The sequence below is a fragment of the Crotalus tigris genome, unplaced genomic scaffold (assembly GCF_016545835.1).
Source record: "Crotalus tigris isolate CLP2741 ecotype Arizona unplaced genomic scaffold, ASM1654583v1 scf7180000017641.3106099, whole genome shotgun sequence".
Classification (NCBI taxonomy): domain Eukaryota; kingdom Metazoa; phylum Chordata; class Lepidosauria; order Squamata; family Viperidae; genus Crotalus; species Crotalus tigris.
In genome coordinates, this window is record NW_024096535.1 from 2,529,685 (window position 1) to 2,544,879 (window position 15,195).

The following is a 15,195-nucleotide window of genomic DNA, read 5'->3' on the forward strand; positions in this document are numbered from 1 at the left end:
ATATCAGCAATTGCAAAATGGCAGATAGATGTGCTTAGATAAAGGAATAAAGAGATTTAGATTTTAATGGCGCAATACGCACATGACTTGGAAATACACAACTCCTATAGAATGCAAGAACAGTAATGTTCATCTATAAGCAATTGGAGATGCAAAATGCATCTAGAAGCAAAGTTGGAGAAATTATCGAACATTAACATCTGAACTTTTAGAAAACTTACTCGAACAACGTCCAGTTCTTTATTTCTTTGCATAAGTTGCTTTTCCAGTTCCACAATTTTTGCCATAGCTTCATTTTCCGTGTCTTGAAGTTTTTCTGATAACTAGATATTATTAAAACGAGTGATTAGTTGGTAAGGCTAACAACCAACCCAGCTTGATTCAAGTAGTAAGAAATGATAGACAACCTTTTCCTGCCTGAAAGTCACTGGAAGGCTGGATGACTCGTATTTTGATCTGATACAACGTATCTTCCTACGTTCTTATAATAATTCCTGGTTATTTTTTGTGGGCAGTGCATTTGAGACTAAATATTTTGATCAAATTTAAAAAAACAAAAGATCCAAAAATTTACCAGGTCCTACAGGTACATTATGCATGAGGAGGCAGATACATTTATTAGGAAAATAACTTTCCCGTTTGTGGAAAGTTTCCATTTGTTTTGGAAGAATAGCTAAAGATCCTTTCTTTACCCCGTCTCAAGGTAATTGTGGGCTACATTTTAGCTACATTTATTCTGTAATAAGGGGAACGCTATGAATGGAGCAAAATATGTAACTTTACTACAGAAATCTATGAGCCGAGGTAATGCGACTCCCGGGCATAATTATAAATGGAATGAATAAAGCGCGTTCACCAGGAGAGTTTAAAGTTAAAATACTTTAATTAAAGTATTTTACTATATTAAAAGGTTGCCAAGCTTTCGTTGGGAAAACTCCCCAACATCTTCAGGGCTGAGAGACCGTTTCTAACAAGGTGGTTTAAACGGTTCCATAGACGTATGCGCTTCAGCATTCCCCGCTGAACAGCTGATAGGTGGGAGGGGGAATCAGAGTAAAGATTTCTTCCGTCGTTCTCTCGAGCACTTGTGTTCACATCTCCGTTTGAATCATCCTCCTCCATCATGGTGTCCTCCATGCTCATCTTCCCTCGTAGGTCAATATACGAAAATGGAACTCAAACCATCATCCTTTATATCACAAACCTTACAATCAACATCCACAACGTTCTAAACCAGGAGCTACACCTCCTCCCTACCAGAAACAATCTGATATAGACTACCCAGAAACCTCCCAACAACATCAAGGGGAAACCACACCCCCTTTAATTGGAGAAAACAACAATAATGACATTGGAGCGCTTAAGAAATTTGAGGATAGAACCACTAAATTTAGCACTACCCATAATAATAATAAAAGTGAATATCCCATACAGAGAGGGGAGAAAAAACATGTGATGACGACCCGTTCGCTTGATAAAAGGGAAAGTAACATGAGCGGGGAATCTGCCCAAATACCAACAGACTTTTGCTCACAGAAATGGGGGGGATTTAACTTGAATATTGACCTACGAGGGAAGATGAGCATGGAGGACACCATGATAGAGGAGGATGATTCAAACGGAGATGTGAACACAAGTGCTCGAGAGAACGACGGAAGAAATCTTTACTCTGATTCCCCCTCCCACCTATCAGCTGTTCAGCGGGGAATGCTGGCACGGTCTAGGAACCAAGCGCAGACATCTATGGAACCCGTTTAAACCACCTTGTTAGAAACGGTCTCTCAGCCCTGAAGATGTTGGGGAGTTTTCCCAACGAAAGCTTGGCATCCTTTTAACATAGTAAAATACTTATGTTTTCTGAGGTTTTCGCGGGTATTTGTATGTAGGTCTTTGGTTGTTCGGGTTTTCTCCCGCGTAAAATTGGAAGTGTCTTGGCGACGTTTCGACGAAGTCCCATTCGTCATCTTCAGGCTGGTGTTTTCAGCTTCGTGCACATACATACATACATACATACATTGCTTACTGGTGTACACCGCTTAGAGAGTGCTTGCACTTAAAGCAGTATATAAGTTTCATAAATAAATAAATAAATAAATTGATTTTCTTTGATTATACTACAGACTATAGGGACTCCATTTAATTTTCCATGGATCCATTCTATGATGTCAGTGCAGTCGCTTTATTGCCATTTTTCTCACTCTTTGCATAACTGCAGACACAAACTGAAGAAGACCCGGTCATAGATTAATTCTATACTTAAATAAATAATGTATAGCCAATTGTTTGGAACTAAGCCAGGATAGGAAGTTGTGGTTTGGAGCTGGCTTCTGCATCCTGCCTTGTTTGGAATCAGTAACAGCTTCAAGGCAAGGAGAAGCAAATGTTTACTGTGGCTTCTTAGTGTGTATGACTGCACGCATACTGGTTTGGTTCATTTTGCTGGAATAGAATTAGATTTAGATTAGAATTAGATTCACATAACTATTACGCTTCAGCAATGTGCTGAGCACATACATATGTATGTATGTATGTACAGTATGTGTGTACATATGTGTGTGTTTGCATGTGCACACATACACACACATGCTTTGCCCTTCAACTTTAGTCTCCACAAGACCAAATAATAAAATTCAAAATGTAATCTCTATCACTGAAAAAAGTCACATGTGAAAACCATGCTGTGTTACTTGTGTGCCTACTTTTAAACTACGAAATAGTTGAGTATGTTCTCTACAACCATGGATTTATAGTCAATTAGTGGAGAGTGGAAGCAAGTCACATGAAAACAGCTTTGACGGTTCAATTATTCTTCCAAGTGACTGCACCTGAGGTTGTAAAACTCAATTCACCAGGGCTATTTGAATCATTGTCCTAGTAAGAAAAGAAGAGTTTATATAATATATGAAACAGATTTTAATGGGTAATATTAAAATTTAATGGGTAATATTGAAGTATTATAATCTGTAAAATTGCAGGATGGGAAAATGGAATGTCCAAATATTTCCCCTTCTCCATTCCACCATCGTAAGAACATAAAAGACATGCTTAATCAAAGATCTATCTAGTCCTGCTTTCACACAGGCCACATAGCAGCCAGCCATCTCTATCATGCACGCGCGCGCACACACACACACACAAACACACTTCTAAACATTTTCCCAAATGAAAATAATCTACATCATTTTTCATGCATCTCCATAATAAATATTTTCAAAGGATTAGAACTGATACTAACATGAGATATATTTTCTTCCAATTCTTCAACTCTTTCTAAGGCAGCATTCTTGGTCTCAGCATCTTCAAGCAAAGCTCCCACATCAAAGACATTGTCCAGGTAAGCCTGAATTTGCACTTGCAGCTTATCACTTTCTGTGTGTTTCAGCTTCTAGAAGGTCAACAGCAAATTAATTAATGAATTAAAAAAACCTACCAAATGAACCTGGCCCCATCCAGCTTTTCAACTTTGCCATATGCTGGTGGAATTAATCAAATGTATTTATTTACTTACTATGGAATTTCTATCCCATGCCATCCTAATAACTCTAGGCTGCAAACTGAATATTGAGCAGCATTTGTATATTAAATTGAGAGACATCTCCAAAGGTCCATTTAAAAAGGGGTGGGCATTGAAAGTTGAGTCCTTTTTCTTCTAGCAATAATTCAGATATCTGGATTCCTGCCCAGAGGTATAGAAACACATCAAGTTCCTAGAATTCAAGGCACTATATTTACAGAAAACATCAAGATTTTGGAAGATGTGAATTTTGGAGAATTTTATAAAATGTGTAAGACTGACCTATACTTCAGAAAAAGCACCAATAATCGTTACTGGAGATTTAACAACATCCTATGACAGTGGTGGCGAACCTATGGCACGGGTGCGAGAGGCGGCACTCAGAGCCCTCTCTATGGGCACGTGTGCCATCGCCCCAGGTCTAGGCCTTCAGCTGGGTTTTATAAAACCTTTTCGCTTTAGGCCTCCTTTTATGTGTATATAAAAAAAAAAGGTTCAATCAGTCAATTTCAAAAAAAATCTTGCAAAGTTGGAATTGATTGACTGAATTTTTTAGTCCCACCCAGTCTGCCGTTACCACTGCAGCCATGCCCAGCCAATGGGCCACACCCACCCAACTGGCCACACCCAGTCAATGGCCCACACCCACCCGGCACTCGATGATGCATAAGTGGGTTTTGGGTTGCAGTTTGGGCACTTAGTCTCTAAAAGGTTCGCCATCACTGTCCTATGAAATACAAAAAGGAAAACACAGGGACGCCCACTTCTCCCCAGTAGTTTATTTTTGTTCTTCATATACTGAATAGAGACACAAGAACATGATGAAAGGATTGTGAGAGAAAAGGTTTAAAATGAAACTTTTGAGTTAAGGGCTTTTGCAGATGATTTGGTATTGGTTCTGCAAGATCCCTTAAACTTAAAAGGAACTGAAATATTAATAGCCAAATTAAAATAAGTTGGTATGTTAGCAGGTTTTAAAGTAAATAAATAGATGAAAATGTTAACAAAAACATGAAAACAGAAGATTAAATAGAATTGATGGAACAAAAGGGCTTTTAAGATTGAGAAGAAGGTAAAATACCTGGGTATAACAATGAAAATACAAACTGTATATTATTTCAAAGCAATTATGATAAGACATGGAATGGAGTTTTAAAAAGGCATGGTGTCATTGCTGGGAAAATTTCTATGATAAAAATAAATGTCTTACCTAGAATAAGTTTTTTGCTTCAGACAATACCTGTTTTGAAACTAAAACACCATTTAAACAGAAGGATATTATCTAAATTTGTGTAGCAAGAGAAAAACCATGAGTTTTATATGGATGGATGGACGGACGGACGGACAGACAGACAGATAAATCATGGTTTTTCCCCTGCTACACAAATTTAGATAATCCTTCTGTTTAAATGGTGTTTTAGTTTCAAAACAGGTATTGTCTGGAAAGAAAGAAAGAAAGAAAGAAAGAAAGAAAGAAAGAAAGAAAGAAAGAAAGAAAGAAAGAAAGAAAGAAAGAAAGAAAGAAAGAAAGAAAGAAAGAAAGAAGGAAGGAGGGAGGGAGGGAGGGAAAGAAAGAAAGAAAGAAAGAAAGAAAGAAAGAAAGAAAGAAAGAAAGAAAGAAAGAAAGAAAGAAAGAAAGAAAGAAACCTAAGAGGTGCTTTTAGTTCTCTGTATAAGAAGCATTTTACAGAAGAGATCTAATAGGCAAATACAATGGCTAACTTATAGTGGGATGCTAGAATTTTGTCAAGGGGAATATAACATAAAATCAAAAGAAGAATTGATGGCCAGGAGATATAATTGTCAGTAGTTCTGTTATTTATAATTATTAAAAAGAATTTAAGTAGACAAAAATTCTATGGTTTTTAACATTTTAACTGAAATAAAATTGTGTACAAATGATGAAAATGCATTAAAATGCTTTTACTGAAATCTGAAACAGAAGAACAACTGAAAGAATATATAATAAAGTGGGCTAAAATGTTTAGTTATAATATATAGGTAGAACAGTGGGAAAATATGTGATTGAAAGAACTATTTAAGAATCTTATAGAGATTTTTTTTATATAAAATGTTGTACTGTTGGTATATGTCACCAGAGGTATTGCCTACAATGTATATATACATTTAAAATTTATACTGGAAATATGAACAACACGAAGGAATATTTTTGGCAAATGTGTAAAAAAAATCTAAAACGTTTTGCGTTCAAATACACATACTGATTTAGAGGGGAGTTTTTTGGAACTGATGGACAAACAGTTCGGGAAAAAAATCATGGAACATTGTTCTTGTACATAACTGCAGCAAGATTACTGTATGCACAAAGATGAAAAGATTGGACACAATCCCCAATGGCGGAAGAGTAGGTGAAGATGATGGAACTTGGTGAGATGGACAAATTGACCTCTTTGATCAGAGAACAACAATATCTATATTTATTAATGACTGGAAACTCCTTATGGACTTCCAGCATAAAACAAAAAAAATGAATTTATGATTTATAGTTTTGATGATTAGACAAGATGGATTATAGAATTATGATGTAACCATAGAGTAAGAAATAAAATTATAATTATACTTATAAATATTGTAAAGAAAATCAAAAGCCATTTCATTGTATTTTTTCTGTCTTTATTATTTATTTTTTCCTTTCTTGCACTTTTAGCTTTCTTTTAGATCCGCTGTTTTCCAAAGATAACAAAAAAGTTCTCTTCTGGCATCAGAAGGAAGATACTATATAACATAAATATTCTTGTCATAGTAGGTGGCAGCACTTCTGATGATTTTATATCACAAAAAAGGCAAAACACAAGAGCAGCTGACCTCTTAAGCAACAAAAACTTTAGATTTTTGTTTCATGCTACAAGTTCCTATGAACTGATACAAGAGGATAATAAATATAAGACCCATTTTGGATGGAGAAACAGGATATAAAAGCTTAAATATGGTCATTATCAGCTAATTCCTAACAGGTCTAAGAGAAAAACTTTGAGTTCTATCCAATTGTGCATCTGCTTATAATTTTCTGTTGCCACTCCAAAGGATCCTTTGGAGCAAACCTGGGAGATGTGGGAAGTAGTAGGAAGAAAATGAAGAAAAGTTTTATTTCTACCCAACTTCTTGTTGTTAATTGCGAAGTCGTGTCTGACCCATCGCAACCCCATGGACAACGTTCCTCCAGGTCTTCCTGTCCTCTACCATTTTCTGGAGTCCATTTAAGTTCACACCTACTGCTTCAGTGACTCCATCCAGCCATCTCATTCTCTGTCGTCCCCTTCTTCTATTGCCCTCAATCTTTCCCAGCATTAGGCCCTTCTCCAGTGAGTCCTTCCTTCTCATTAGGTGGCCAAAGTATTTGAGTTTCAACTTCAGGATCTGGCCTTCTAAAGAGCAGTCGGGGTTGATCTCTTCTAGGACTGACCGGTTTGAATGACTTGCAGTCCAAGGGACTCGCAGGAGTCTTCTCCAGCACCATAGTTCAAAGGCCTCAATTCTTTGGCGCTCAGCCTTTCTTATGGTCCAACTTTCACAGCCATACATTGCAACTGGGAAAACCATGGCCTGGACTATACGCACTTTTGTTGGCAGGGTGATGTCTCTGCTTTTTAGTATGCTGTCTAGATTTGCCATAGCTTTCCTCCCCAGGAGCAAGCGTCTTTTAATTTCTTGGCTGCAGTCCCCATTTGAGGTGATCTTGGAGCCCAGAAAAATAAAATCTGTCACTACCTCCATTTCTTCCCCATCTATTTGCCAGGAATTGAGAGGGCCGGATGCCATGATTTTGGTTTTCTTAATGTTGAGTTTCAAGCCAACTTTTGCACTCTCCTTCTTCACCCGCATCAAGAGGCTCTTTAGTTCCTCTTCACTTTCTGCCATTAGAGTGGTATCATCTGCATATCTTAGGTTGTTGATATTTCTCCCGGCAATCTTAATTCCAACTTTTGATTCATCTAGCCCTGCCTTTCTCATGATGTGCTCTGCATATAAGTTAAATAGGCAGGGCGACAGTATACAGCCTTGCCGGACTCCTTTTCCAATTCTGAACCAATCAGTGGTTCCATGTCCAGTTCTCACTGTTGCTTCTTGACCCGCATATAGGTTTCTCAAGAGACAAATAAGATGGTCTGGTATTCTCATCTCTTTAAGAACTTGCCACAATTTGTTGTGATCAACTTGTCTACCCAACTTATCTTCTAATATAATGTTTGACCAACCCCCCCCCTCCCAAAGCCATGCCAGAAGCACTATAATCTGTCACAGATTATTTATTTATTTATTTTTTAAAAAGATGGGTATCTGAAAATTTATTGGGTTTCCTTTGCTCACTGGCAGACTAGCTTACAGTTTTGATTTAATCTGCTGTCAGATTTCCAGTTATTCTAGAAATATAATTCCATGGCAGCTCTTGAGGGGAGGAAAGAGGGTAAAAACAGTTTGCTTATCTGCAAATATGCATTCCCATGTTAGGATGTTCTTGTATGCCTGCCCAAGCCTAAGTAGCACATTTACAGCTGAACTGTTTCTAATGGATACACAAAGTAGAGGAGGTTCTTTCTTCAATGGGCATGCTCTAAAGTACTCCCATTACTACTACAGCACTGATGATGTTACCTAGTTTGGGTAATGAAATGTCTGCAGGAAGACAGCCAAGATCAAAAAGCACTAAGGACCACTCATTTCAAACCTGAGCTACAAATATATTTTTTATTGGATCTCAGATATGCATAATAGTGGACATAATCATATAGGATTTTGGAGGCGGCGGGCAGAACAGGGGGCCAGGCAGGGTGGTTTTGGGGCACTCAGTCTCTAAAAGGTTCGCTAGACAGATGTATTCATACAGAGTAATTTGGGGAAAGGAAAATATTAGCTTAGATTGTAGGTTGACCTCATCATCTTAGACTGTATTTGGGGTGGCTATTTGCATTCCTCCAGACTAAAAAGGAGCCAGAAAGCCCAAGAGAAGCAATGCTGCAAGCAGGACTTCACTATATACAAGCATACTCTGCCATGATTGTCATGGCTAACTGGTAGCTAGGGGCTACTGAGTGGTATTTTCAGCTGGACATGGCAATATCTAGAGATGTGCCCAAATTACTTGAGATAATACCATGGCCTCAACAGTCTTGTCCTGAAGAAGGAATGCTGGAGCTTGCGCTGAATCTAAGAGCATGCCTCCACATTGAAGTGATCTGGGAAGGCAAGATTGTCCCAAATTCACAGACAGAGAAGGTACCATAGTTATATCCTTGAGTTCACAAAGTGCCAATGAACCAATTGACAGAAGACAGAAAAAATGCAGATATTTAAAGCATAAATATTAAGCTAGAACCACAAAGACTGGACTTGAAAAAAGTCTCAAACAAAATAAAGCAAAGGACTCTGAAAAGCAAATCTCTTTCAGCAAGAAAAAATCCTGATAAATCAGAAATTTATGATGATTTGTCAGATGGTTTATAGAACTGCCAAAGCTCCTACCAAGAGAACTGGTCTCCATAGGTGAGCAGGGCATAAATAAGACTGTATTATCACTCTATGGAATTACTGCAGCCAAATAAAATTCTTGAAATTCCAAAGACATATATATAGAAACAGCTCACTTTAATGAAATGCATAACAAAAGGAAGAACAGCAGACAATACTACTCCATGAGAAACAGGTTGACTGAAGCAAATATCCAGGAGGGGGGAAAATTCTTTCAGCCACTTTTCAGAAGAAAGAAAGAAAAAAACAGGAGTGCTTTAATATTTGGGGGAGAAGTACACAATGTATAGTTCAGCTACAGATTGTCTCAAAGAGAACTACAGAAGTGTAGAGGAACATCTAATATATGGGGCACAGAGACCATCATGAACACAGATTACCATGGAGTCTTCTAGATAGGCCTCTATTCTGCCAAAGTTTTACATCAGCTTAAGTTTCTTGCACAACAGTTTTATTTATTTGTTGGATATGTATCCTGCTGTTTCTCCAAGATCTGAAGGCAGCTTACATGGCTATGTGCTCTATAATACTGTTCCTCTGAAACCAGTTTCTCAAATCCTGTTTCTGGCAAGATGAAAAAAGAAATAACTAATAAGAGCGTTGTCTTACCTGAACGCTTTTTCTCAGCAGGATGGTGTAGACTCCACTGATTGGGTAATTTAATCCCACCTGCTCAGACTAAGACAAAAAAACTCTGCCACGCCTCCTTCTGGGTGTGACTTCCCAGTTTTTGTCGAGGCGAAGCTACCAGACGCAAGGCTCCAAACAAAAAAGGAAGACACAGGCCTAGACTAACACTAACAGGGTGGGTGTGGAGTCTACACCATCCTGCTGAGAAAAAGCGTTCAGGTAAGACAACGCTCTTTTCTCCATCAGGATGGATGTAGACTCCACTGATTGGGACATACCAAAGCTGCTCATGTCCCTATAGGGAGGGAGTCTAGGCTTGTGACCCCTGAGAACCCACTATTTGCTGTAGGACTCTCCTACCGAAAGCAGCCTCAGCTGCTGCAAATTGATCTATCCTATAATGTTTTATGAATGAGGAAGGAGAGGACCATGTCGCAGCCCTGCAAATCTCCTCGAGTGATGCCTGGGTAGACCAAGCCGCTGAGACAGCAGCACTACGTGTAGAGTGAGCAGTAATATGTGAAGGTACCGGAAGGGACTGGGAAATATAAGCCCTGGAAATACACATCCTTATCCACCGACCAATGGTGGAAGAAGAGACCTTCCGACCCATAGTTGAGGGTTGAAAGGACACGAATAATGCCTCGGACTTCCTGAAGGTCGAGGTTCGTTTAATGTAATGGCGCAGAGCCCTGCGCACATCCAACATATGCCACCGTCTCTCCAGATGATGGGAAGGGTTAGGACAGAAGTTAGGAAGGACTAGTTCCTGCGAGCGGTGAAACCCTGTATTGATCTTTGGAACAAATGCAGGATCCAACCTGAGGACCACTCTATCCTCATGGAACATGCACAAGTCCTCCCTGACCGACAGGGCCGCCAATTCTGAAATCCTCCTGGCCGACGTGATGGCCACTAGGAAGGCTACCTTCAATGTAAGGAAGTGAAGGGAGCAAACTTTCAGAGGTTCAAATGGAGAGGACGTTAAAGCCTGTAACACCTTAGAGAGGTCCCAGGATGGATAACGATGAACCGTGGGGGGCCCTACATTGGCCGCACCCTTGAGAAAGGCACTGACTGCTGGGTGTTGGGACAGGGAAACCTGGTTGTCACAGGTGAGAACTGTCGACAAGGCTGCTATCTGCCTACGTATGGTGCTGGTTGACAGACCTCTAGTTAACCCCTCAAGTAAGTAATCTAATATGTCTGGGATGGAGACAGCAAGCGGTGAAAGCCGCTTTTTGGTACACCAAGAGCAAAAACTTCTCCAAGTGGCGTCATAGATTCTGTTGGTCGAGGGACGCCTCGAGGCCTGGATGACGGAAATAACCCCAGAGGAGAAAGACTGTTTGGTCAGACTCTCCCGCTCAAGTGCCAAGCGGCTAATTGGAGCCACTGTGGATCCGGATGTTGGAGGTTCCCCTGGCTGAGAGCTACTCGGTCCGGGGGAATCTTCCATGGAGGTGAAATTGACAGGTCCACCAGGTCGGCAAACCACGGGCGTCTTGGCCAAAATGGAGCCACTAAGATTAGCTCTGCCTGTTCCTGGATGAGCTTGCGAATGGTCGCTTGTATTAGTGGAAGAGGAGGGAATGCATAAAGTACGCCCTCCGGCCATCTGCTCCGGAGGGCGTCCGTTCCCTCCGCCCCCCTCGCCGGAAACCTGGTAAAAAATCTGGGGAGCTGTGCATTGATCGGAGAGGCAAAGAGATCTAGGATGGGCTGTCTGAACCTGCGTGATATTTCCTGGAATAGGATTGAGTCTAGCTTCCACTCTGAGTGATCCACTGTGACCCTGCTCAAGGAGTCTGCCTGTTGATTCGCCTCCCCCGATATGTGCTCTGCCCTGATGGACCTCAGGTTGGACTCTGCCCACAGCCCTATGGCCTGGGCTTCCTGCATGAGTGTCCAAGAGTGGGTGCCCCCTTGTTTGTTTACGTGAGCTTTGGCCGCAGTGTTGTCTGTCAGGATTAATACGTGTTTCCCTGATACAAGGGGGGAGAATCTTTGGAGAGCCAGGTGGATGGCCCTGAGCTCCAGCCAATTTATATTGTGAGCCAGGTCTGAACTGGACCACTGACCCTGGGCTAAATGGTTCAGAATATGACCGCCCCAACCGAACAGACTGGCGTCTGTGGTGAGGGTGATCCTGGTGGGTTCCTTGAACAGAGTGCCCTTGGACAAGGCGGACGAGGTCCACCATAGGAGGGAGGACAGAGTGTGATGGGGAACCCTGACCTTCCTGTTGGAGGCGCTGATGTTGCGTTTCTGAAAAGGAAGAAGGAACCACTGGAGGTTCCTGGAGTGCAATCTGGCCCAAGGAACGATGCCCAGGCAAGAGACCATCTTCCCCAGGAGTTGGGATAATTGTACCAGGGGTACTCTTTTTTCCCCTCGGATCTGCAGTGTCAGCTTCCGGATGCTGACTTGTCGCTCCTGGGAGAGATATACCTTGCATAGGCTGGAATCTATCAGAGCTCCTAGATGGAGCAGACGTCTTGTGGGTGTGATGTGACTCTTTTTGAAATTCACGGAGAACCCGTGATCCTGAAGTGTTTGAATAGTGATTGCCAGGTCCGACTGCCCTGATTGGAAAGATTTGGACTGTATCAGTATGTCGTCCAGGTAGCACTGTACCCGTACGGGTATCATCCTTAGATGAGCCGCCAGCACGGCCAAGATTTTTGTGAAGACCCTCAGGGCCGAGGATAGGCCGAAGGGAAGAGCCCGGTACTGGTAGAGTTTGTGTGCGTAACAGAACCGCAGGAACCTGCGGTGTTCCTGGATGATCGGAATGTGTAAGTAAGCCTCTGTCAGGTCGATGGAGGAAAGGAAATCCCCCTTCCTGATACTTGCCAAGATGGACTTTAGGGTCTGCATCTTGAACCTCCTGTAAATGAGGAAGTAATTTAGACCCTTTAGGTCCAGTATCGCCCTCCAACCGCCTGAGGCTTTGGGAACTACAAACAGGATGGAGTAGAACCCTTCCCCGATCTGTTCCTGAGGAACCCTTTCTATGGCTCTGATCTCTAATAAATGAGCGATGGCTGTTGTGATTAGTTGTGTTTTTGATGTATTGTTTGAAACCGGGCACTGTATAAAACGATCTGGGGGAGAAGATCGAAACTCTAGGGAGAGACCCTGTCTTATGGTCTCTCTGACCCAGGCGTCTGTGGTTGTGTTTTCCCAAACGTCGTAAAACAGTGCCAGTCGACCCCCAATGGGGTAGTCCTCCTTGGCGTCACTTGGACCGCCTGTAAGGACGACTGCCTGATCCCCTGAAGGGACGCTTGGTCTGGAACTGACCCCTGGCTGCACTACTCTGGCGGTCCTGTTGCCGATCCTGTCTGAAAGAATAGGATCGCGAGCCTCTGGGCCAATCCCAGGACTGCCCTGCCCGAAAGGGCTGTCTCCAATCCCAGGAACCGCTGGGACGGAATGATGGCCTACGGAAGTCCTGTTGGGGCCGTCTATCTGGTTTTTTAGAGGGATGGGCCAGCGCCTTGCGCTTGTCCTTGCCCTCAATGATGTGAGGCTCTAGGACCGGACCAAAAAGGTGGGTGCCACTGTACCTAGATGTTGCTAAGCGCCACTTTGCCTTTAAATCCGTGCGCCATTGCTTCAACCAGAGCAGCCTACGTGACGCCACTGAGGCTGCAATGGATCTGGCTGAACATCTAGCCGAGTGTAAGGATGCATCCGCAATGTATTCGGATGCTGCCACTATTTTCCCTATTGTTTGGTGCGCTCTGACCTGATCCGGCGGAATGAGCGTCTGGAGTTCCTGCAACCACATAATTGCCGAGCGTGCAAAGAAGGAGGATGAGGTTGCCACCCTTATGGCCCAAGCCGAAGATTGGTGAGCTCTACGAAAAGAGAACTCGAACTTTTTGTCCTCTGCCTTCAAGAATTCAGCCATGTCCCCCGGGACGGCGGTATTGGAGAACAGAGAGGTCAGCGGAGCGTCTACAGATGGGACTTCTAGAAGAGAAGCGAAAGAAGAAGAGACATTGTAAAGTTTCTTGTCTAAACTGCTCTGTGAAGGAGTGGTAGCAAGGGATGCCCACTGCTTTTCCACCGTAGACCTGAAGACTAGTGGGCATGGAATCTGCGGTTCCTCCTTGACCTTTTCCGCAAACAGAGGGTTGGCTTCCCGGTTGGATGAGGAAGAAGGAGTCTCCTCCTGGGCTGAGGTAAGTTTTACCGTGTCAATAGCCCTTACGAGGAGTGATCGAAAAATGGCCGGATCGAAAAGCCCGGAAGAGGTCACCTGTTCAGGAGCTGGATCCTCCTCCTCAGACAAGGGAGTGTCTGCAACTCCCAGTTCCACTGATCCCTCCTCCCCTAATTGTGAGGATGTCTCCGAAACAGCAGAGCTAGGTCTAGTATCACGCTCCACCAGAGGTGGGGGAATAGATGCGGGAGGAGTAGGATGGGACTGCACCTGGCTACTCTCAGTTGATGACATAAACTGCCTGAATGCTTGGTGCATGAAGGCCTGGAATTGAGCCTGGGACCACATTTCCCCTTGGTCCCTGGAACTGACCCCAACCTCCGTTGAGGCACACCTGGTCTCAGGTGGTTGGTGTGCTGATGAAGGAGAGGAGCGAGGAGGACCTACCTGCTCGGTTTCCCCCCGAGGAGACCAAGGTCTTGGGGCATCCTGAGATGATTCAAATTGAGGTTCTGTCAAAGGAGTATCCAGTGGGGCGGGGGAAACCGTTTCAGTCCCACTGGATCTGAGCCTTTGTGCCTTGGAGAATTCTCTCTCCAATGCTAAGTGTCTCCTTGTGGCCTCTCGCCCGGCTGATTTGGAAGTATCTTTGGAAGACAGATGTTTGGTTTTAGCTTTTTTCTTCCCCCCCATGTCCAATTCTTCAGATCTGCGCTTTGCTTGAGCGGGGGGGACACTAGATTGAGAAGCCTGGGGCGAGGAGCTGTCTGCCATTGCTGTCTAGGTATTCCTGGACAGTAGTACCTAGAAATGGGGGGAGGAACCCAACACGCAGATCACAGTCAGAGATGGAAAACCGATCCTCGCTCTGAACAGAAGGCAATGGCAAGAACAGCCAGACAGTGTTCTAATGCTGTCTGTACAGGCCTTGTGACAAAAGGTCACGGGCTAAACTGAGAAACAGGTGGACAATAAAAGAATCTCTTCGCTCTTCTCTTCTAGGCCTTAGGACCAGTTAATAACACCTTGGTCTGCTCAAATGCAGCCAAGGCCCACACCTGGAGTAGCCCCCTCAAGTTTGACCACAACTCCTGTGGATACAAAATTATCTCCCCCCCTGAACAGGTCTGCTCACAGACCAAGTGACACAGGCAACAACTATGCGTCCGCAATAATGCAGGAATAACTGCCAATGATTATGCAAAAATTTCAATTAGGCCTCCAAAATGGCGTCCGCCACGTGGGACCTCTAGAAGCAGCCACGCTAGACCATGCGGTCAAAATGGCGGCCGCCAGGCCTTAAGGCCTGGAGAAGCAAAACCCTGTCATATTTTAAACAGGAGAATCAATTACACAGCAGGGGAATACAAGGCTGATTTGGGATTCCTCC

The 15,195-nt window shown here is 43.0% G+C and overlaps 1 protein-coding gene across 9 annotated transcripts in view; it reads right to left on the reverse strand.

Annotated features, from left to right (window-relative positions):
• FMNL2 (formin like 2) overlaps positions 1 to 15,195 on the reverse strand; it is a 239,960-nt gene that overhangs the window by 36,536 nt on the left and 188,229 nt on the right. For all 9 annotated transcript variants that reach the window (XM_039335432.1, XM_039335436.1, XM_039335434.1 and 6 more), the window contains exons 12-13: positions 3,236 to 3,385; positions 222 to 323 (exon numbers count right to left, since the gene is read on the reverse strand). In XM_039335432.1, coding sequence (XP_039191366.1) covers positions 222 to 323; positions 3,236 to 3,385 — 252 coding nt within the window. The remainder of the gene's footprint in view (positions 1 to 221; positions 324 to 3,235; positions 3,386 to 15,195) is intronic.